The sequence below is a fragment of the Boleophthalmus pectinirostris genome, unplaced genomic scaffold (genome assembly GCF_026225935.1).
Source record: "Boleophthalmus pectinirostris isolate CB_2022bp ecotype Guang Dong unplaced genomic scaffold, ASM2622593v1 HiC_scaffold_18, whole genome shotgun sequence".
NCBI lineage: Eukaryota > Metazoa > Chordata > Actinopteri > Gobiiformes > Gobiidae > Boleophthalmus > Boleophthalmus pectinirostris.
In genome coordinates this window covers 43,180,763-43,203,415 of record NW_026571133.1, presented here as the reverse complement: position 1 = coordinate 43,203,415, position 22,653 = coordinate 43,180,763, and the positions used below count along the sequence as shown (strand labels likewise).

Here is a 22,653-nt window from a genome sequence, read left to right as displayed (position 1 = left end):
GGCTGTATTTGGTACTTTATTTAAAGACTTGAAATGACTTGAAGCTCAAAGCAGACGACTTGGACTTGACTTGGACTTATGGGCCAGTGACTCGAGACTCGACTGTCTTTGACTTGGGACTTGACTCGGACTTGAGGTCAAAGACTTGAGATTTACTTGAGACTTGCAAAACAACGACTTGGTTCCACCCCGTCTGAAACTCTAGGACATTGTATGAGACAGATTCTTCTCCAGTTCTGTCATGTGTTTAACTTCAGTCCATTTAGTCCACTTTTTTGTCTTGCTTTGAGTTATTTCTTGTTTAAATCTTGTTTTAAATAGATTTTAGCCCTTGTTTAGATCTAGTGTTACTCTGAAGGTCAGATCTATTCATAGGTAGTACTGGTGTGAAAAGTGTTTGTGGTGTGTTTGAGGATACTTGACCAGTACTGGTGTATCCCTCTCCCACACTACATATGTGTATAGAAAAGGAAAAGCATGTATCCTTGGGTCTGGCCAGGGCTCCATATGGCTGGGAGTATATTTGAAGAGTTAATTTGCAAAAACAAATAAGTGACATTTTAAAGTGATCAGAAGCTTGCAGTTTACTCTTTGTATAGAAATGTTTTCAAAAATGTTACTACCATCTAAATATAATTCCTCCCCTCCTTGACAAGACACTTTACATTATTGTCATTGATCAAATGTGTTGAAAATGTAAACAAAAATAAACACATTTTTTGACTATTTTTCAAAACAGATATCTGTTTTTGCAGATACATTAAATGAACTCTTCATTTGTCCTTTTTGGTTTATTCTGAAGCTTTAAGTCAGGAGTGTCAAACTCAAATTCACAGAGGCCAAAATTAAAAACTGGGACGAAGTTGTGGGCCAAACAATATATTTATTAAAAAGAATTTCAACAGCATCTTCATGTTTTCTCTTCTTTCAAGATATGTCATGCTAAACCTTTTCTTATTAAAATAAATGTTTTATAATAGTTTTGCTTAAACACTGAATCCAGAACAGGCAGAATAAAAGAATAACAAAATTTGAAATAAATAATGTCTATAGCCTGTAGCCTGTAGCTCTGTAGCCGGCGGGCAGCTCTAATAAAAGTTTGATATGATCTCGTGGGCCAAATATAATTATATTGTAGGCCAAATTTGGCCCCCGGACCTGAGTTTGACATGTCTGCTTTAAGTCTGTCCATTCTTACTTGTCCCTCCTTTTCTCTCTCCTGCAGCTGTGAAAGAAGCAGCCGTCCAGAGGAAACACAACCTGTACAGAGACAGCATCGTCCTGACCAACAGCGACCCCAACCTGGACCTGCTGGGACAAGATGACACTGTGGACTGGAGATCAAAGTTTTTGGTTCAGGAACAAGAGGAACCTTCACCTTCTGAATCAGCTGACTCTCCCGCCACAGCCCCCCAGCTCCGGAGCGCAGGCCGAGGGTCCAATTCAGGCAACAATCGCCGTCAAGTGGTGTCCATGATCCAGCTGGAGGGGGTCCCACTGCCGTACGAGTCCTGCCTGGAGGTGCCCGGTGTGGACCTCATCCCGGAAGAGGACGACAGCTTATCCAGCCTGGAGGAGGAGATCAAGTCCCCGGACAGCGTCAACCAGATCCGGGACCTGATCAACCCGGTGGTGCAGGTGGTTCGGCCCGTGTCCGACGGGGAGGAGGTGACCAGCGGGACGGAGTCTAAGACGGGGCTGGTGGTTATGGAGGACGGCATAAAAGAAGAGGTGACTCATGTGACCACAATGCTCGAAAAAGTCCCACGGAGTTCCATCAAAATCCGAAACAACGGAGAAATTGAAGAGCAAAAACAGGCGTCGCCGATCAGCAAAACGTTCCCAAAGATCGAGGAGAAGTTAAATCTCGAAAACGTAGACACAACTCCGCAAATTGAAAACTTTATTGAATCTAAAACTGAAAGCAAAATTGAAAGCGAAAGTGAAAGCGAAAGTAAAAAGTCGCCACACAGTTTGCTGCAGAGGCTCATGGGAAGTAAAAGACAGGAGGAGGAGGCGGCGATCAAAAGCGCGATCCACGAGCTGGAGATAGCCGTCCAGGATGAGGAAGACAGTGACTCAGATCTAGCCCCGGCCCAGCCCCTGAGGCTCCAGGCTTCGGACTACAGCTCCCACGATGACAGCGGCTTCCAGTCACCGACCAATGAGAGGCCAGAGAGCTCGGGTCCCCGGCCGGTCGTGAACGGACAGGTGGAGCTGGCGGATGTGGAGGTGGTTCTGATGTAGACAGTGGGAGGTTAAAGGAGACGTTATCGTGCTGGTTCTTTTTTTAATGTTTTTGGACACGGTTGGATCTAGTATGTCACGTTTTATAGCTTTAAATGATGTATGTGTGAAAAGGCCTGTGTGAGAGCGTGCTGTAATGACTGACGGGTTTGATGCTTGGACGACTCTCTGCACCTTCTGGACACCGGAGAACAGAGGAATGGTGCAGACTTGAGCTGAATCAGCAGGAAAAAAAAGGAAAGCACTAAAAGCACTGGTGCTTGTGATGATGCAGAGAAAACTGAGTGATGTTCTCTGCATTTAACTGGAACAGATTCGTCCACAAGCCTGAGAGCTATTGCAAGGATGGATGGACCAGATGAGAGAGGCGGAGGTGATTTTTATTAAATACAATATAATTACCGTATTTTTCAGACTATAAGTTGCTCCGGAGTATAAGTCACACCAGCCAAAAAATGCGTAATGAAGAAGAAAAAAAAAATCAGAGACCAAGAACCGACATTTCCTGTAGAAAGTCAAGTTGTAGTAATAACAATAGAAGAGAGAACAACAGACTGTTAACGTCACATATGAACAGTTCTTCAGATAAACTATAACATAAACAACAGAACAGAACAAGTTTACCAAACTCTCCATCTCACTCCAAATCACTAAATCCATTCAGTTCTTCATCCTCGGTGTCACTTCTGAACAACTCCTCGACCTCTGGAGGTAAACAGAGCGCCGCTTCCTCTTCGGTTTAGCTGTTGTCAGACTCAGCATCAGTTCCAGTTAGAATTATTCGGGTCTTTCTGAATCTCGACAGGATGGTTTCGGTGTCACTGAAGTCCAGACTTTGTCCATCCATCCAGTGACTTCAGGAAAGTTTCATGGTGCACCCGCCTTGTTACCGTGAAGCTGTGTTCTTCATCCCCGCTTTGCACCAGTCCTTCACAAGTTTCTTGCTTAGTCCAGACTTTCTTTCTGCTGCTCGATTATTGTTTTCGGCTGCAGATTTCACGACTTGCAGCAGGACAGAGGCTCTTTCTGCAGGAGACATGTGCAGTAGAGTGAATTGACAGTGGTACAGGAGGAACAGGAGCAGCAGATACTCACACACAAGACGAGAGCCTCTTGTGCCTGTCAGTGTGAACATTTTAATATATAAGTTGTACCTGAATATAAGTCACAGAAACACCCAAACCATGAAAAAAGTGCCACTTATAATCTGAAAAAAAACCTGTTCAGTTTTATGATGTGATGTTTTCTAAAAAAATGAATTGGTCAAAGTACTGAATATTTGATAGGGATGCACCAATACTGATACTGGTGTTAAATATCGGCCCTAAAACTGAAAAATTAGTAGGATTGTGTATCAGCTCCATTATTTTGGTTCGGGCAATATCCTGTTTGGACCTTTAATTGGATTTAATGAGACTATTTACTGGCAGATTTTGTCCTGGAACGTCTCAATGTTTGACCTTTATTCACAGAAAGCGGGCCAGTACTCATTTGAAGAATAAATAACAGCTGGATAACACAGTTGGATCTCTTGTGTATAAATTGTGTAATAAAGTAACTGTTTTTTAAGGAAATAAAAGCCATTTTCCATCTGTACACTGGTATTGGTTACGTGAAAGTATCAATATGAATAAGGGAAGTGAAAACGCTGGATCAGTGAATCTCTATAATGTTTGTTTCCACATGACAAAGAAGGAAAGTTTGAGTTTTACAGCTGCAGATCCTGGACCAGAGTAAAGTACAAAGGACATGAGAGTGTGACTTTATGTATGTGCTTATGTAATATCTGAGCCTGACCAGCAGGGGGCCTCATTGGTTTGGTGGAATCTGTTCAACCGTCCAAAACTATTACGCTTATGAAGCTCTTCTTCTGTAATATGATCTTCTGTTTGCAACCATGTAATCATATGAGCTGCATATAGAGGTGAGGAGACAGGAAAAGCTCATTATCTGTTACTGATATTTGTTCTTTATAATATTATCTGTGTTTCTATTTAAGATGTTTATTTAATTTGAAAGTGAGTTTTTTGTGTTGTCTTGACTTTCATAAGGTATACAACTAGATACTGAATCTATCTGTTGAATAGGTATTGCATTGTACTGTATGTCTTGCTTAGGGTGTTCTCATTAGTCATATTCATTATGAAGAAGTGAACTGGATTTTCCTGTTCAAGCCTGTGTTCATATGCAAAATTGTTATTCATTAATGCTACAGTGCTAAAAACGTAACATGCAATTTAAATAAATGGTTAAAAAAATCTGAATAAAACATTTTCAAAAACAGCTTTATTTTGGCACATTTTTACACATCACAAACTGAAATGACATAAGAGTCAATGAAAAGCAGAGTATTGGGCAGTGGCAGGAGTAGTGGTTAGTGGTTAGTAAATGATTGTGGTGAACCAGCTGACTGAAATGCACAGTCAGGGTGTGAGGAAGTGAAGAGAGCGTGTGACAGTCACAGAACACAGTGGTGAGCACAATGAGGAAGAGCTACACGTGAAGAGCAGAAGTACTGACCTGAAATCTGTACAACAATAAACCAATCTGCTGAAGAAACAACTGAACCACTTTAAGGAAAGAACAAGGTTTATTTTAACAAGACAGTTTATTTAGTTTTAGTATTAAAGATTCAATCAACCACAGTCCTCATTAACTACTTACATAGTAAGTCTTCCTTAACAAAATGATGACTGTTATAGTCTGCAAAATTAACTCAGCACAAATTAACTGTTAAATCAACAAACCAACCAACCTCATCTTACAAAATAGATTTCTCTTAGAAATGTGTTTGACTGTAAGCAGGATGCAGCATTTGTTTGTTGTTGTTCGGGACACCACAGGCCATGTTTATGAAATTTTAAATCAAAACCTTACATACAGTTCCTTTAAGATCCCACTTTGGACCCTGATCGTCCATGTGGACAGCACCAACAGTCAAAGTGTCTGACAACTGAGATCACATTTAAGAACCCTTGACCAGTTCAGATTAAACATTGAAACAAACGTGTAGTGCAGATGAAATTATTGCAAAATAAACAGTCACCATTGATTACAGTCATGTTAGTGTTAGATTAAGACACACACACTATATGCTAAAAAGGAAATGCTCATTTGCAACGTAAATGAAGACCAAACAAATCAGAGGTTTGGGTGGAATTGACCACTACATTACTTAAAGGTACACTATGGAACTTCTCTGGTGGAGGGTCAAACTTGTTTCCATGGAAATGTTATTGCTTTGCCTAGAATGTTCCAAAGAATGACACAAGCAGATGACGCTATTATAGATCAGATCTGTGGCGAAACAAGCCCACTCTCAGTAAATCTCTCAGTGGTTTTCATTGACTTTTTAAGCAATGAAAGCATGAGTAAACTAATGAAGTATCTGCCCATACCCGATATCAAACGATACCAGTTCAGAGACTGACCAAAGCATTTACCTAATAAAAAAATTAAATAAGACAAAACTGCTCCTGATGTGTTGATGTAGCTGTTATTTATCTTGTAAGTGACTTATGTAGTTTTGTATAAATAAAAATTAAAACAATCCGAGACTTTCTGGACTGACTAGTACCAGTAAATAAAAAAAATAAAAGATATGTCCAGCCACGAAATCGGCTGAAGCTTAAACCATATTTGGAAGCCGATTTCTGAAATTTGTATTGGATGGGTGCATCTCTATTCTTTAACACTGGTAAGTCCACTTCATAACTCCTACCCAAGCATAAAGTATAAAGTAGATTGCACCCCCTCCATAAGAAAAGTTACACGGTGCTTCTTTAACATGAATATAAATGAAGTTCAAGTCTCTTATCTAAGCATAAAGTAAAACAACACAAAGCATGTCACCAAAAACACAGCTCTGCATTTCCAGTTTGTCCTGAACTTCCAAAAAAGATGTCCTCTGTTTGTCCGGCATAGTCACATGGTGTGCTGCTCGGACATGAAGGAGAAGAGGGGGAAGAGGAAGAAGTACCCCAGCACGGCGCCGAAGACCACAGCCAAGAAGATCCACGTGTTATAGGACATGACACAGAGCATGAGCATGTACCCCAGAGCCACCTGCACCGTGTGGAGACCAGCCTGGGCACTGTGGAGGAGCACTCTGCAGAGGAGACACAAACATGAATGAATGAATGAAGGAGGGAGGGATCGGTCTTGGTTAAAGCAAAGCACTCGAAAATAAAGTCAATTTTGTCAAAACTGGTCAGAGCAAGACGCTGTCAGACTTTGTAGAACAGTTTCACAACAGCCTCCTAAATGTTAAATGTTGGCTGCTGTGACGGGTTTAGTTTCACAAATTCACAAATGCTGAACCTTATCTTTATTTGTTTGAGATTCAGCCGGGACACTTGACACACTTGACACACTTGGCACACAAGGAGCAGTCAGTCAAAATCACAAAATATACAAGGAATTTGCAGAAACATAGTCGCTGTGTTCATGTGAAGAGAAAGTAGAGACTATTTGAATATCATTCATCGATGTAGAAGCGTCACTGTGTTTAAAGGTCCTATATTACACAAAATTGACTCTTGTGAGCTTTAAGTCATGTTAGAATGTTGTTACCTCATCAAAAACACATGTTTTGTAGTGTGTCATGAACACAGACCGTATATATGAGTGGACATCTCTAATACTGTAGCCGCCATGTGCCAAATAGGAAGTTCTCCAGGAGGTTCTTCCGGTTCCTTCTGACTCTGGCTCCAACTGACTTACACTGGGATCTTGTCATCCCTCTCTCTGTAACTCCAGCCTCGTTATTTTGGTGTTAAAATGTTCATATTAACCTGCGACACATGATCCTGAATTTTTTTTTATGCTATCATCTGCATCAAAAAAATTCTATTCATAACATAGAGCAGAAGTTTCGGGAGCTACCGGTAGATCTCCACCCCCTTCCAAGTAGCTCGCCAAAGGATTTCTGAATTACACATATTGTTGCTGAATATGTAAAATCTGATTAATTAAATGCCTATTACCATTGTACACAAATTATTTTGATGCCTCATTTTGTACACTAATAGGCGATATGTTCTTTTGCTCTATAGGCAGTTTTAACATCATCTAAAGCTCGCCGTGCCTCTTATATATAATCTTAACAATCTTGTGACTGCTAAAACTAGTAGCTCTCTGCATTTTTGTTTTGTAAAAGTAGCTCATCGGAGGAAAAAGGTCAGAGACCCCTGACATAGAGCCTGGCTCCAGATTCACTCTGTAACCGTGAGCATCGCGAGCCCTTTGAGCGGCGCTGAACGCTGTGGGTGACATCACACTCACTTAGTCCACTTCTTTTGTACAGTCTATGGTCATGAAGCAGTCATTTTCAAGGTAACAGCTACCCCTTTAGCTTTTATTCTGTAGAAATCAGCCATTCCATCACCAAAATTATCCAAATGCTACTAGTAAAGCATTTGAAAGGCGTGATGAATGAATGGCGTTTATGTCTGTGCCAATCTGCACAAAAACACATGCCTCATACACATGTGCAGTTACATTTTAGTTTTTAGATCTTTACAGGTGATTGCACTGTGTATTTAGTGTGATTCCACAATGGTTATTCAATCCATATATCTGAAACCTGCACAAGGTGAACGCCCTCAGTGACTTTAGCGACTTTGTGTCTAGTACTAACACTACAGCACACCCTCTGTACACTGTGGGCCTACACACTGACCTCTGCTTGGTGCTGAGAGGGGGAATGGGCTGTGTGGACGCGATGGGGGTCAGGGATGATATTGATTGGCTGCCCTCTAGTTTCAGACTTGTGTCTCCAGGAGGGGGCGCTGTCCTCTTAAAGCGATGATCCAGCCACACCCTGGACACTTTGAGGACTTCGTAGAACAGTGTGAGGAGGAAGACCACCAGCACGGACAGCAGCATACCTGAGACACGAACCAGACAGAGACGGCCTTTTACATCAAACACACAACATAACCAAGCCTGTAACCATGGATACCAAACTTGTAATTGATACCGGTATAATCAAAGTTAAATAATGACCCCACCCATAGACAGTGTCATAGCAACCATAGAGCCAATCAGGAATTAGGCCGTTGATCCCTTCCCACCTGTACCACTGGCACTGTCAGATCTGTGCAACCTCTGGGAAACAAGATAGTCACTGTCACACCCGCTGCCTCAGATCAGCCGACACCAATCTCCTCACTCCCTCAAACCACCGGACCTTGGATGACCGAGCCTTCGCCGCTACCGCTCCCCGTCCCTCTGGAACTCACTCCCACAATCCATCAGGAACTTGGATTCACTGCTGCACTTCAATCAATCTGCAGTTAACCCATGATTCCCCCGTTTTCTACAGCACCACTTTTTATTTGTTTGTAAAGTGTCTTTGAGTGTCCAAAAAAGCGCTATGTAAGTCTGATGTACAATAGTAGTACTCATAGTCGTTGTCGTAGTAGTCGTAGTCGTCCTAGTCGTCGTAGTCGTAGTCATAGTAGTTGTCGTAGTCGTCATAGTAGTCGTAGTCGTAGTCATAGTAGTTGTCGTAGTAGTCGTAGTTGTCATAGTCGTCGTAGTCGTAGTCATAGTAGTTGTCGTAGTCGTAGTCATAGTAGTTGTCGTAGTAGTCGTAGTTGTCATAGTCGTCGTAGTCGTAGTCATAGTAGTTGTCGTAGTCGTAGTCATAGTAGTTGTCGTAGTAGTCACAGTCGTCATAGTCGTAGTCATAGTAGTTGTCGTAGTAGTCACAGTCGTCATAGTCGTAGTCATAGTAGTTGTCGTAGTAGTCACAGTCGTCGTATTCGTAGTCATAGTAGTCGTCGTAGTAGTCATAGTCGTAGATGTCCTAGTCGTCGTCGTCTGATCTGTTATTAATGTTCATATCTTAAATCACAGACAAAATAGTGAAATAAAAATAACAAGGATCATGTTGAGTGGAACCAAAATGACAAGCAGCAGTTACAGAGGTGACTTTTTTTTTTTTTTTATTAAATAGTGAGATTTAAGTTTATTTTTCATTCAATCTAATGTATTTTTATATAGCCTAAAATCCCGCCTCACAGGACTTCACAAATCAAATAGTCACAAATAAGAGACAGATTAACAAATTCATAGAAAACAGTAACAGAGTCCAAAGACCATCGTCTGCAAAAAAAATCATCATCAGTTTGTGATTCAGTCCACGTTTTTACACAATTCTAAAAGTATCTGATTAAAAACTTCAGCCTGGTGTGCAAAAACATAATGTCCAGCCCCACGAACGGTCTGTAAAAACAAAATCATAAAAGAGAAAACAAAAAAGCACATGCCTGATACACGTGCAGTTACATTTTAGTTTTTAGATCTGTACAGATGATTGTACTGTGTATTTAGTGTGATTCAACAATGGTTATTCAATCCAAGCATCTGAAACCTGCACAAGATATGTTCAGAATGCATAAGGTAAGTGAGGAAGAACTTTTAGACAAACTTTGCAAAATGTTTTCATTGAACTAGTTGTTGTTAGCCACATTTTTAAGATGTGACTTTGCCTCAGTTCAACATTGGCTCTTGTTCAATAAGCCACTTCGCAACAAAAAAGCAACGAATAAGATTTGGTTAAGAAAAAACATAACTTAACCTCTTCCTAGATCTGTCTCCAGCTCAGTTTTTAGCACATTTCAGTCTTTGGTTGACTTCAAATCTGAATACCACTCTATAAAACAGACCTATTCTGCAAAATGGACTTTTCAGAGCTTTTGATCATGTTGTAGTTGTTTCTTTTCCATTTCTAAGTTGTATTTGGAGTGATTTGTGCATGTTTGAATCTTTAATCACTTATTTTCAAGATGCTACATTGGCAATCAGACCCTGTTTTCACCTCCACCAGTACACGCCCACTGTAACATACTCACTTTGTGCTCCAGTTTTATTTTCTTAATCAGTGACAGACGTAGGATTCGGCACAGTTGTGTAATTCATTTTGGCACAAATGAAAAGGAATCTGCGACTCGCTACTGTGATCTGCAGCCATTCTTGTTGAGTTGTCAACTCTTTGTTTTGATTACATTTACGGCACATTTTTCTAACGCAGTTTAAAATGTCCAAATGATAACACAATGATCCACGAGCGTCAAACACAAGCACTGTATGCAGGGTGATCACCAGCATGACTCTGAAAATTAGGACACTTGGGCCCAAAAGTGAGGACAAAGGCCCAAAAGTGAGGACAAAGGCCCAAAAGTGAGGACACTACCAGAAACCGGGTTCAACCACAAAATGGCTAAAAACAGCCCTATACAACCGCTTATTATTATTATCAGTGTTAGGAAGGTGACTTTTAAAATGTATTCCCCTACAGATTACATACCCCAAAATGTAGTTTGTAACATAATCCATTAAATTACTTAAAGTGAGTAATGTAATCTGAATACTTTGGATTACTTGATTTGCTGTAAAGAAGCAAAGACGAGGAAATCTTCACAAAAGAAGTTTTGTCTGTTAAAAGACAATGAAAAGCCCAGACTTTACTTAACCAAATTAAAAATATTATTGATAGAAGACAGAAACACGGTCCGCGCAGCACGATTTAGTCCTGTTAAATCCTGTTTTAGACCTGGTTTAGTCCTGGTTTATTCCTGGTTTAGTCCTGGTTTAAGTCCTGGTTTAAGTCCTGGTTTAAGTCCTGGTTTTAGTCCTGGTTTTAGTCCTGGTTTAGACCTCATTTCAGTCCTGCTTTAGTCCTGCTTTAGTCCTGCTTTAGTCCTGGTTAAGTCCTGGTTTGGACCTGGTTTGGACCTGGTTGTAGACGTGGTTTAGTGTCCGGCAATGAGTGGAATTACCGAGAAAAAAAAAAAAGGGATATAGCCCAAAATGTGAAAACAGGAAAATACCGCCGTGTAATCCATTGAAACAGTAACTGTAACCGAATACAGTTACTCATAATTTGTACTCTGATTTCGTAACTCCGGTACATGTAATCTGTTACTCCCCAACACTGATTATTATTATTATCATTATTATTATTATTCAAGACAAGCAAGATGATTATGTATCACATCAACTACATGATGAAGACAATATCATTTTAGAGGCAAGGCAAGGCAAGTTTATTTGTATAGCACAATTCGTACACAAAGTAATTCAAAGTGCTTTACAGAATAAGAAATACATTAAAATCATAATAAAAACAAATCAAAACATAAATAATCATGAAGATAAAAATTTTAAAAAAGAGAGACATAAATTATAAATAGAGCAATGTTATTTATTTGAGTAACATACATGCATCGCTACAGGAGTGTGTCGCTCTAACACACCTTTACCTCAGCTACTCACATTATTGTCAACGCAGCAGAGCTTACAGAAGGCATAGTGTTCTCCTTTAGTGCTCTTACTCACAAAACGATGCTCTGAGCACCAGGCATGTTTGAAGGACGTCTTCCTTTTTGGCATTTGCTTTTGTTCAACAGTGAACAGTTTCAAACATTGCTATCGCAGGATCGCAGGTGCAATATGGGGGGGGATTTGTGGTGATTCGTGCAACGGTGGCAGCCAAGGAAATGAGGACAAAATGTCAAAAATGAAGATGCATAACAGAGATCCGGACAGAAGGCTCTAAAACCGGACTGTCCAGCCAAAATCCAGACAAATGGTCACCCTAACTATATGCATTTGGATATATTGATATTTGGATATTTGAGCACAGCCCTAGTAAAGGGTTTGTGTACAGATCATTGAAGTATAATAAGAAGTTCTTATTACAGATCCATGGTACAGATGAGAACATATAGCCTACCTCCCACTCCATGCACCTTCCAGAAGTCAAAGAGCAGAGTCACACTGCTCGACGAGTCAAAGGTCATCTGCAAAAACAAAATCATTACAATAGACTTTTATCAACATTGTAAAACATAAAATAAACACCCTATTCAAATTCAAATTGATTAAAATAAAGACTACCCAATTATTTATGTACAATTCACTTCAATTAAAGGCATTGTCTTAATATTTATTGGGAAGATTTTTTAAATTCCAAACTGGGACACACCTGAGCTGGGATGATTGCTGAAAATAAAATAGTGACAACAGCGTGTAACATTGAGCATTCTCGTGTCATCGTGTCATAATCTGAGGAACTTCTTGACAGCACTTTTTTTGTTGTTGTTGTTTTGCTTAATGGTTATTTGCAAACATGGTTTTCTGTATTTTGGCTAAACAAATGACAATTAATACTTTTACTGTTGGTGAGGATCAGGTTAGTCAAAAATTGTGATAGTCCTGGTTTAGAACTGGTTTAGATCAAATTGGTAAAAAGATAGCGACACCAGAGACATTTCTTGTATAAAACTGGGACAAATCTCCTGGGACAAAGGGCTCAAAACTGGGACAGTCCCGGGAAAAAAATATTATTATGCCTCAACATTAGCATTAGCACTTAGACACAAACATCTCTCTTTCTAAACACAGAAGTGTCCTCTGCTGAAGTATTCATTTTATTTGTGGACTTTTTAAGACACTGTCAGTAACATCAACACACACAGCTCCCTGTTCATGGCTGCATCTTTAAACATGTATTTATATTTTGGCACGCTTCAGCAAAAACCACAGGGATGAAAGAGAACAAGAAGTAGAAGAGTGCGGTTGTGCACAGGCCTCACTGCTTTATTGTCTTTGTACTCAGTAGTTTGTTCAAAAAGACAAAGCTGATGCACTGAGGACAAACTGGGAATAACAGACTGAGACTGGGGAACATTGGAAAAATATTGGTGCCAAATATCTGCAGATTGGCCAGTCCCAATGTTGAAACCAATATATCCTTCATTCCCTTAAAATAACTCGACGTGGGGCAGACTTTGGCCGTCCTCTCACTGGATAAGCCTTCATACACTAGGCCCGCAGTCTCCTGTGTTATCATTTAGGCTGGTTGAAAAATGGCAGGAATGTAAGTCCGGTGATGGTTATCTGAGAGCCAATCAGGGCACTGGTACAAGAGGCATTGTCCCACATTAACCCTGTGTCAGCTGGACTGGAGTGGACAGTGGACACAGGAGCACAGCTGTGGACGGGATGAGAAAGTGGCTCTGTCTAAAGACACAGGCAGCCCATTGAGAAGACACATCCAGTCTCTTTTCTTTTCACTGTGACAAATATGAACCATTTTGTATGAGTATTGGGTATTAACGAACTAACCCACCACGACACACAACCAATCAAATATGAACTCACAGTAAAGATACAGTGTGTAACCTTTAGGAATGGCTTTATGGCTTAAAACTTACCTATCTCCATGGAGAATACTCCGAGTAGTGATTTTAACTTTCTATTTTCCATGGAACCATGCAGTAGTCACTTCCAGAAAGTTACATACTGTACCTTTAAGTTACCTCTTCATAAGCAAAGTGGGCAAATTATGCTTTAACATGCTCAGAAGATCATTTGGTATTCCTTTTCACACTAAACTAGTACAAGTCCTTTCTCTAACCACATGTTCATCTTCAGGTTTTCAAGTTTTCAGGTTTTCATTTATTTTCATCCTCTCATGGAGAAATTAGTCTCAGAGCATGAGTCAGGAGGATTAACATACAGACATGACATAACAAAAGACACAAGAAAAACAAACTGGACAATATACAGTCACGAAAGCTGCACACATCTACACAGTTAGTCCATGTTGTTAATACATTTTATGGACTGGGGTCCAAATGAGCTTTTCTCCCAGTCTGCAGGAGCTCATACTGTGTGAGAGAGATCTCTGAGGATCTTCAGAGTCTGTCTCACAGCTGACTCTTGAGAGATGCTCTGTGGAGCAGTCAGAGTCAGACATAACATATTGTTTTTGCTGACTCCAAACTTCCTAATCTCCTAAGAAAGTGGTGTATCTTGGCACACATATATGCATCATATTTTTTCCAAGACTTTAAAGAAATCTAACTGAATATCCAACACTACTTCCTGTGATGATTTTTTTTTTTTGTAACATTGCCATTTTGAATGGTCATTGGACTAAACCTAAAGTTTGGGAAGACCAAGTTTAGGCTATTAGTTTCTTTAGGGACTTATCTGTAAGAATCAACAATCAATCAACAAAATGGCCTGTTTTTGTCTTTCTGTCTAAAATTAAGCACATTTATTTACCATTATAAGTAGTTCAAGCAGTTACACCACTGAAAGGAAATAGTGTTTGTATTATGAGACTGTTGGGGATCTATTTGCAATTATTTTAGTGTAAACTGTCAGTAAACATAATATAACAGTCAGTAAACAGAAATATAATACCCAGCACTAAAACTACCACCTAAAGTTAATATATCAACAGAGAGAAAGAAACAGCCTTTCCCTGAACAAATTAGCTACAAACTTGTTTAAACAAAGTAAACTGTTGCACCTTCAGGCTCCTATTATGAGCTTATCTACATTTTGAAACCTCATATTTACGGTCTTTGGAACAGCTGCTCTGAGTCAGCAAAATACTACCTTTTAGTAAGTATTTAGTCTTTTGGAGAGGATGATCTAGTAATGTCACAGTACTCAAATTTCAAACTCAATTACCATGCTAAGGAATAGACTCAATACTCAATACAGATTCTGAAACCATAATGATAATAATAATTAAAAAAAAAAACTTTTAGAGACTCTAGGCTGTTCACAATTGAAAATAAAAGGTGACTCAGATCAAAATTTCCTGCATGAACCCAATGAACTCAAGTGTCCAAATGTATGTGCATACCATATTCTTAAGACTTGCCAATAATTACTCACAATTACTATTACTGTAACTATATAATTACTTAATTATTACTTTACTTTATTTTTTGCATAACTGGTGTTATGTAAAATATTTTTTTTATTATTCTGCCTTTTCTAGTGAGAAAATGTGGCATGTGCAGAATTTTAAAGCCGTAAAAAACAGATAAATGTGACTTGCATGTCTTTTTCTGCATAAAAAAATGATAAGCCCGTAGTTTAGACCTGTACAAGCATGTTGTAAGATCTGACTCTTTTATTGGTTCATCAGTTCATATTTCAGTCTTTTTGTCAGTTCTTTTGGGCGTGTTTAAAATGTGACCTCTATACAGCATACCATGGAGAAAACACAAAATTTTTATCTAACCACAATTGCAGTGCTTGATGGATAAATCAATATATTTTCTCACATGTTTCAGCCCTAATATGTGTTTTAGAGCTTTTTAAAGAGAGTAAAATTAGGGAAAACTTATTGAATATTGGGTTACATCATAATACATTACATTTTGTGTTGGTTACTAAATCAGCAGGGACACAAAACCGGTTTTAACCAGGTCAAAAATATGCAAAATACTCTAAAGTAGGCCTCCCACCAGAGAAAATACAAGTACCACCATTTGAGAGCCACAGTAACACTTTTGGACATTGCATTTCTGTTTTTAGAGCTGGGACAGTGCTGGTGCATTGAAATCCAGGATCTACAGGCGATCACAAAATTGCACAAGTTACAAGTTACAAGAATTGATTAATCTAAAACTCTTTTTTTTAAACATAACTTAACTTCACATAGCAAAAAAAACAACTTGATTATTCATACACAGTTTGGCTGGTTGAATGACTTACCTGCATCGTGAAGACTGGAGCTGTTGCTTTCTGTGCTTTAATCTGTATTTAACTTCTCTGAATCGCCGCCCATTAGAAATATAAGATAAAAAATTAAATGTTCCACTTGTTGTTGAAGAGCAGTGAAGCAGGAGCCATGATTTCCCCCGAGGAGCGGAGCAGAATGAGCGAGAGACCCAGATGCCAGAGTGGAGTGCGAAGCGATAAGGCGGCTAACGGTGTGACGCTAGCATAGAGGCTACAAACAAAGCGAGAGGGCTGATGGGATATGAAGTCTTTTTTACGCAAGATGGAAAAAATACAATATTTATCCTTTCTTTGTGTGTTGGAATAGTCTGAAGTGCATAGTTATTAAAAAATGTCATGTATTTTTAAATTACGCTTCCTTTAGTTATTTATTACCGAGAGAAGGGGCTTCCTTTAGCATATTTTTTTTTAGCACGTAGCCTTAGCAAGACAATGCGCATGTGCAGTTTAAATTAAATACATAAAAAATAAATACATACTATTATTACTACTGTTACTACTGTTACTACTATTGCTATTACTACTACTACTTCTACTACTATTACTACTACTACTACTACTACTATTCTACTATTACTATTACTACTATTACTATTACTACTACTACTATTACTATTACTACTACGATGACTATTACTACTACTACTACTATTATTACTACTATTATTACTACTACTACTTCTACTATTACTATTACTACTATTACTATTACTACTTACTACTACTACTACTACTACTACTATTACTATTACAACTACCACTACTACTATTACTACTACTACTACTACAACTACTCTTAACATAATACATTTTTGTTTATAAAAATCTTTTATTTTACACTTCACAGTACAAATTACTGTAGGCCTACTCTCAAGATACATTTCTCATAGAGGTGATATAATAATTTGTATTTTGTGACTATAAACAATAAAACAAGAGAAATGAAGCAACAACAACAAAAAGAACAGAACAAATGAGGGTTCATAAAGCTCTAGTACCATAAGAAAGATTATAAGTTTGAAATAAAGCAGCATGAGATTACATACATAGGGTCAAAACACTCATTGCACATCATCTAAAAGAATTATAACAAATAACACACATTCCAGTGACGGCCTTGTCCTTGAGTTAGCTACATTTGTGCACAAACGGTCCCAAGAGATAAGACAAAAATGATTTCACTTGCAAACAGTTTGATAAAAGGGTTTTGAGAAAGTGGTTTGTAAATGGGTCTTATCTATATGACATTACTCCCTGCAGTTAATAGGCCTGTTGTTCACACTCCTGGTTTATAGAAGCAGACAAAATACAAATTAGTTTGACAAATATTGAGGCTTTGGGATGTGGAAATAATAGAAAATATGCATGAAACTTGTGTGTCTATTTTATAATATTGTTGGGTTGCTGGATTTCAATTAAAATGACCTAAACTAATTACTAAAACTAGTCTCTTACACACTTCCAAATGATTTCTGTCCCAACGTTTTGTGCAGGAAACCCTTTTTGGAGACATAAAAAACATGTAAATGAAATTTAAATGTTAATAAAAAAAAAACCATTCACATTTTTTGTCTTATTCATCAAATTTGGAGTGCAGTGTACAGGCTGATCCAGTTATCCCGGCAGGCTTGGGCTTTGGAGTTTCACAGTTATCTCAAACTTCAAATTATTTTACTTCAGGTCCAACTACGAAACCTAAAAATAAATCACTTAATGATGAGCTATTTTTAACAATGCTGTGCAACAAAACATAAGGTTAAGGCCACGGTTGTTCTGTTTTGCTCAGAGTCAAAGAATGAAAGCAAAAATATACGCAGCATATGGGGAATAGATGATAGACAGAAATATTTAATCCCATAGACGATAGTAAAACACCTGGTTGGCTGATCTGATGCAGTTCATTGGATTGAAGAAAAATAAAGGTCCTACATGACACAAAATTGACTCTTATAAGATTTAATCCATGTTATAATGCTGTCATCTCATTAAAAACAAACCTGGAGTTGTGTTTTGTTTCATTCCCACATGTTTCAGTAATCCTGCATTATTACTTTGTCTACATCTCCAAAACTCAAACTGTTCTATTCCACCTTGTGATGTCATGTATGTTTGTGATAAGGAAACAACATTATAACACAGATTAGAAAACAGCGTAATAATTTTAGACCCTTTAAAATGAGCATGGGGCCTTTAAGATACATACAAGATACGAAATGAATATTGCAGTTTCATAATTCTTGTAGCTAGTAATGTGCAGCTTGTAATTTACAGAAAACATCCACAAGAGGGCTCTCAAATACTTGAAGCTGGACCATGTTTTTTTGTTGTTTTTTTTTCTTTAATACATTTAGATAACAATATTTTTGCTGATCATCTGTCCTGGAGTGTGCTTTGGTTTACAAAAAACTTCCAACATTACACCAAAACTGTTTTTCTAACATTAAGAATGAATGACTGCTTTTCAATGTTTGTGCTGATTTAATTTTAGTTTGCTTTCATTGAAATTTATATTAGAAATTCTACTCTAAGATCTAAAAGAAGCATTTCCATTGGTCCTTACAGAGAGACAAAACAACGAAAAGTCAAAACAACATGAATTTCATGTCATTGTACTCCACATTTCTGAAGGCATCAAAGTAGAACCAAAACTATCCCATATGAGCCCGTTCTCCCGGCGTAGGCACAGTGTAGTTCACCTGCTGTTGGTGAGAATAATATTCAAAAGTCATGGAGTCTTTGGAGTGGCGGCCTGCACCCAGACAGTATGCGTCCTGATTGGTCCAAAGGGGTCCAAACAGGTCCGGTCTACTGTCTGCTGTTGACAGGAGTGGAGTTGGCCGTACTGCAGCTCTCCTCGTATGTGGGAGGGGGTTCTGAAATTAAAAAATAAAAAGTCTAATTTAGTTGACTGTCAGTATATGATTTCATATTCCACAATGATACACTTTTAATAACAATCACTGTTGAGCAAGTTACTTTAAAACTGTAATGTGTTATTTATGACTTGTTTATGTTATTTCAAAGTCATTCGTTACATTACAATATTAGTGCATTTAAAATGTAAGACATTATCTGACTATTGCAGCACTTTAAGTTAGTCTCACCAAAATAACAATCAGCGAACGAAGATGCCGAACTTTTGCACCATATATGGACTGAACCAGGACTAAACCAGGACTAAACCAGGACTAAACCAGGTCTAAACCAGGACTGAACCAGGACTGAACCAGGTCTGAACCAGGGCTTCACCTCGATCTGTGAGCTGTGTGGATGTAAACAGACACACGTGAGGAACTACTCTCACCTTTTTACTTTTAAAGAAAGCTTCAGACTAGATTCACAGTGCAGTTTTGTGGACTGGATGTCATTATTTGTGGAGGACAATTTCTATGGATAATGTGGATGAGATGCTGCACTTTAAATTTACCACTTCACGAGAGGTGAGGAATAAACTTTTCTCATTATTTTCACTATTTCCTGAGTTTGTATTTTGCTCTCTGTCTTTGCTCTGTTTTATTGTCTATTGCTGTAGTGTTGCTGATGTTTGTTGGTTATGATCACACACGGACAGACACACGAGGAGCACAACAGCTTCAAAATCACACACAAAGACACAAAGTCAGGTCACACCTCCTGAACTTAGGGAGAAGCAGGCAGCCTTTAGTCAGCAGGGCTAAAAGTTCAGACTCATGGTTTAAAATCAGGTACAGACCCCTTCATTGAAATGTCTCAAAACCATATAAACAAGACATGCAAAAAATACAAACTGACAGACTGACCCTGAGGGAAGTCCCAGCTGCTGTACTCGGGGGGCAGGATGAGGGAGCAGGACGTGGGGATGGGTGTGATGTCACTTCCCTCGGTGAAGAAGGGGATGGTGGCCCCCGTGGACAAACAGAAGAGCTGTGCGGACAGGTCAGGGTACAGGCCTCCAGGGGGCAGCGCGGCTCCAGGAGACAGGGTGACGGGCTGCCCGTTGGGGTCCTGCTGGGAGTGACTCTTGGTGGGGATCTCCTCGTTGGCCACGCCCCCCGCACACAGGTCGTCCAGGTCGTCCTCACAGGGCGGAGCGCTGGGAGCCACGGCGCTGGAGGAGGCGGGGTCTGGGAGTCTGGTTGGGGACAGGTTCACGGCGATGTTCCCGATGTAGATGGGCAGGGTCACAACAGTGTCGGGGGATTTGAGCGATACCTGGGCCACCAGACAAGAGAGAGGTCAGTGTTGGAACACAAAAGGTCTGAGTTGAAAGTCTGATTCTTTTTTCTGATATTTCTGATACTCTGATGACTCACAGGTGTGAATAAGTAAAAACACACCCTCCATTATGAGGCCAGTAAAGTCAATTCAGGAGAACAATTTGCATTCAAAGAGCCATTGCAGGTGATTCTCGTGCTAGATCCACAGACAGGAGCAGAGCAGGAGGTGTACACCAAGTTTTAGAACCAACAGTCTCATGGGTTCCCAGAATTGTACATGTTTGCTTCTGTACTGTTAACCCTTCAGACCTCTCCTGGATTTTTTTTCTTAATATTTAAGAAAAAAATACACACACACACATATATACACAAAGCTAAGTTAAACACTTGGGTCTTGAGATTACTATTTGTGACATAACTATTTTTTACTTCTACTCATTCTACTAACTATGTGGAATCTGACATAACTATCTTCTTTACAGCTAACTCTCTGAAATCTGGAAATTTATACTAACTGTCTGGAGTCTGGGAGACTAAGTCTCTGGAACCAGTGCATAAAGAGAAAAAAGAAAATCTGCAACATCAGCACATACAACAAAAACACAGTACAGACAATAACAACAAGCCTACAGCAACTGGGGAGGACAGGGAATTGGAGTTGACCCCAAAATCTAGACTGACAGCTTCTAGATCCTGCAGCCAGGGGGCGCTGGATTTAAAAGACCCGACCACCAATTCTGGGTGGGGCTAAAGCTGTGAAGGCATAGAGAAAGTTGGAGAGGAGGAGAGCCAACCTGCTGCTCAAGTCCCTCCTGGACGATTATGAATCACACGACCTTGGTAGGTTGGCGCTGGCTGGGGGAGGCCAATAGATAAGATTTATCATGTTTTGGTTTTGAGTGGAGCAGCTGCTCTTTTCACAACAGCTCTGATTGTCTCTTGGTCTTCAAGGTCTACACACCAGCCTTTGTAAAGCTTCAAGTCTCTCAGAGATGTTCTCCATACTGCGCTCCAAGGCCAAAGTCCCGTCCAGTCTGCGATCAATCACCGTTAACTTTTTCATGATGTTTTCCAACATGCGGTGCAAGGCAGCCCAACCTTCCAAAATACGGCTCAGAGTCACAGTTAATGAGTTCATAGGTTTACCTCCACTTTCAATTAGACCAGGCAGCCAAGTGGCGCGTTGAAGAGCCGCCTCGGTAATCCCAACTTTTCGAAAAATCAGTGCCATGCCTGAGCCAATCAGCAATAGACCTGTAATCATGGTTCCGAATAGATATATGTCTTCTATGTCGTCCACGGAGAGAGACGCCAGGCACATGACCCGCCAGTTCTGCCACTCATCCATCGTGTACCCTGAGGGGAAAGTTCTGTCGGGGCACGCAGGTTCGCCCGTTTCTGAGTTTCTTGTACAAAAAATCATGTCAATTGCATTGAGTGACCAAGTTATCAAAACCATAGTTAATTTGTGTTCGGAGAGCAGAGCAGAGAGAGTCTCTCAAAGTAAAAAGACACTAGACTATACGAGACATAGACACCAAGCAAAGCAGGGAAGATAAGAACAGGAGAGGAAAGAAAACACGTCCGCCCTCGTCAAGAGCCAGAGAAGAAAAAAAGTGTAATGAAGTGTTATACATCCTTTTTTTCATTACAACTTGTTATATCACAATCTGCTGCTGTAGTTGTGTCATATGGCTGTAATAAAAGCTACAGGACCAGAAATACAAATGAGAAAAAAATTAAGTAAAATAAAATTCACACTCTTTCATATAAAACACACAGCAAACATGTATAAACAACTCTTTGGACATAAACATGCTTAATATAGTGCAAAAGTGCAAAATATCAAGTCTGTAAGGAAACTAAAAATATCCTTATTGTCTCAAAACAAAACAAAAAAAGTGGAAAAAGTCAAAAGTGGAAACAGCTGGTGTCAGGTCCAGGGCACAGAGCCACAGCACTTCCTGCATTTCCATGGAGTTTATTCCATTTGGATTTGTACATTTGGACTGAAATAAACCTGAAAATAAAAATAGCAATAGCACAATTACACAGACCAAGATGTGTAATTTTCCATTTGTTTGAGAAATAACTTAGAGCAGCTTTTTCAATTGTTATGAACACAGACACTCAGAGCATCGACCATTTTGACTCACTACACTCTTTGGCAAAGTTTGGCCCAATCAAAATGGACGGAGCGCATGAGTCAAACAGAAAACAAAGTTAATATTGGACACTCATTTTCCCTACATCATCACGCAACATGTGTGCGTGTACTTTAAAACTGTAATGTGTTATTTATGACCTGGTACTGTCATTTCAAAGTCATTTGTTACATTACAATATTACTGTATTTAAAATATAAGGCATTACACGACTATTGCAGCACTTTGAAGTTACTCTCAACAAAATAACTCCGAAGATGCTGAACTTTTGTGCTGTATATGGACTAAACCAGGACTAAACCAAAACTGACCCAGAGCTGAACCAAAACTAAACCAGGTCTAAACCACGACTAATCTTGGACTAGAACTTAGAAGTTGTTTGCAAAGTGCCATTGTGTGTCAGCTGCTCTTCGCCCTGTGGAGCGTGGAGTTCTGCGTCGGTCCTTCCGCCTGACTGTCTATGCGGGCGCGACTCCGGCATTTCA

The 22,653-nt window shown here is 39.4% G+C and overlaps 3 protein-coding genes across 3 annotated transcripts in view; 1 reads left to right on the top strand and 2 right to left on the bottom strand.

The window, feature by feature from the left end:
• Nucleotides 1-4,511, top strand: part of LOC110163999 (protein Niban 2-like) — a 53,176-nt gene extending 48,665 nt beyond the window's left edge. The window contains 1 exon segment of the mRNA XM_055153382.1: nucleotides 1,226-4,511. Within this exon segment, the coding sequence (XP_055009357.1) occupies nucleotides 1,226-2,247 (1,022 nt within the window). The 3' untranslated portion in view covers nucleotides 2,248-4,511.
• On the bottom strand, nucleotides 4,512-16,014 carry slc31a2 (solute carrier family 31 member 2). The gene is made up of 4 exons (XM_020929022.2): nucleotides 15,781-16,014; nucleotides 11,990-12,056; nucleotides 7,928-8,135; nucleotides 4,512-6,355 (listed from the first exon to the last, which is right to left on the bottom strand). Exons 1-4 carry the CDS (start codon nucleotides 15,784-15,786, stop codon nucleotides 6,172-6,174), a joined length of 465 nt encoding a protein of 154 aa, XP_020784681.1. The 5' UTR covers nucleotides 15,787-16,014; the 3' UTR covers nucleotides 4,512-6,171.
• Nucleotides 16,015-16,614: 600 nt separating this feature from the next.
• arrdc1b (arrestin domain containing 1b) overlaps nucleotides 16,615-22,653 on the bottom strand; it is a 93,102-nt gene continuing 87,063 nt past the window's right edge. The window contains exons 7-8 of the mRNA XM_055153571.1: nucleotides 19,587-19,998; nucleotides 16,615-18,680 (exon numbers count right to left, since the gene is read on the bottom strand). Of these exons, the coding sequence (XP_055009546.1) occupies nucleotides 18,613-18,680; nucleotides 19,587-19,998 (480 nt within the window). The 3' untranslated portion in view covers nucleotides 16,615-18,612. The remainder of the gene's footprint in view (nucleotides 18,681-19,586; nucleotides 19,999-22,653) is intronic.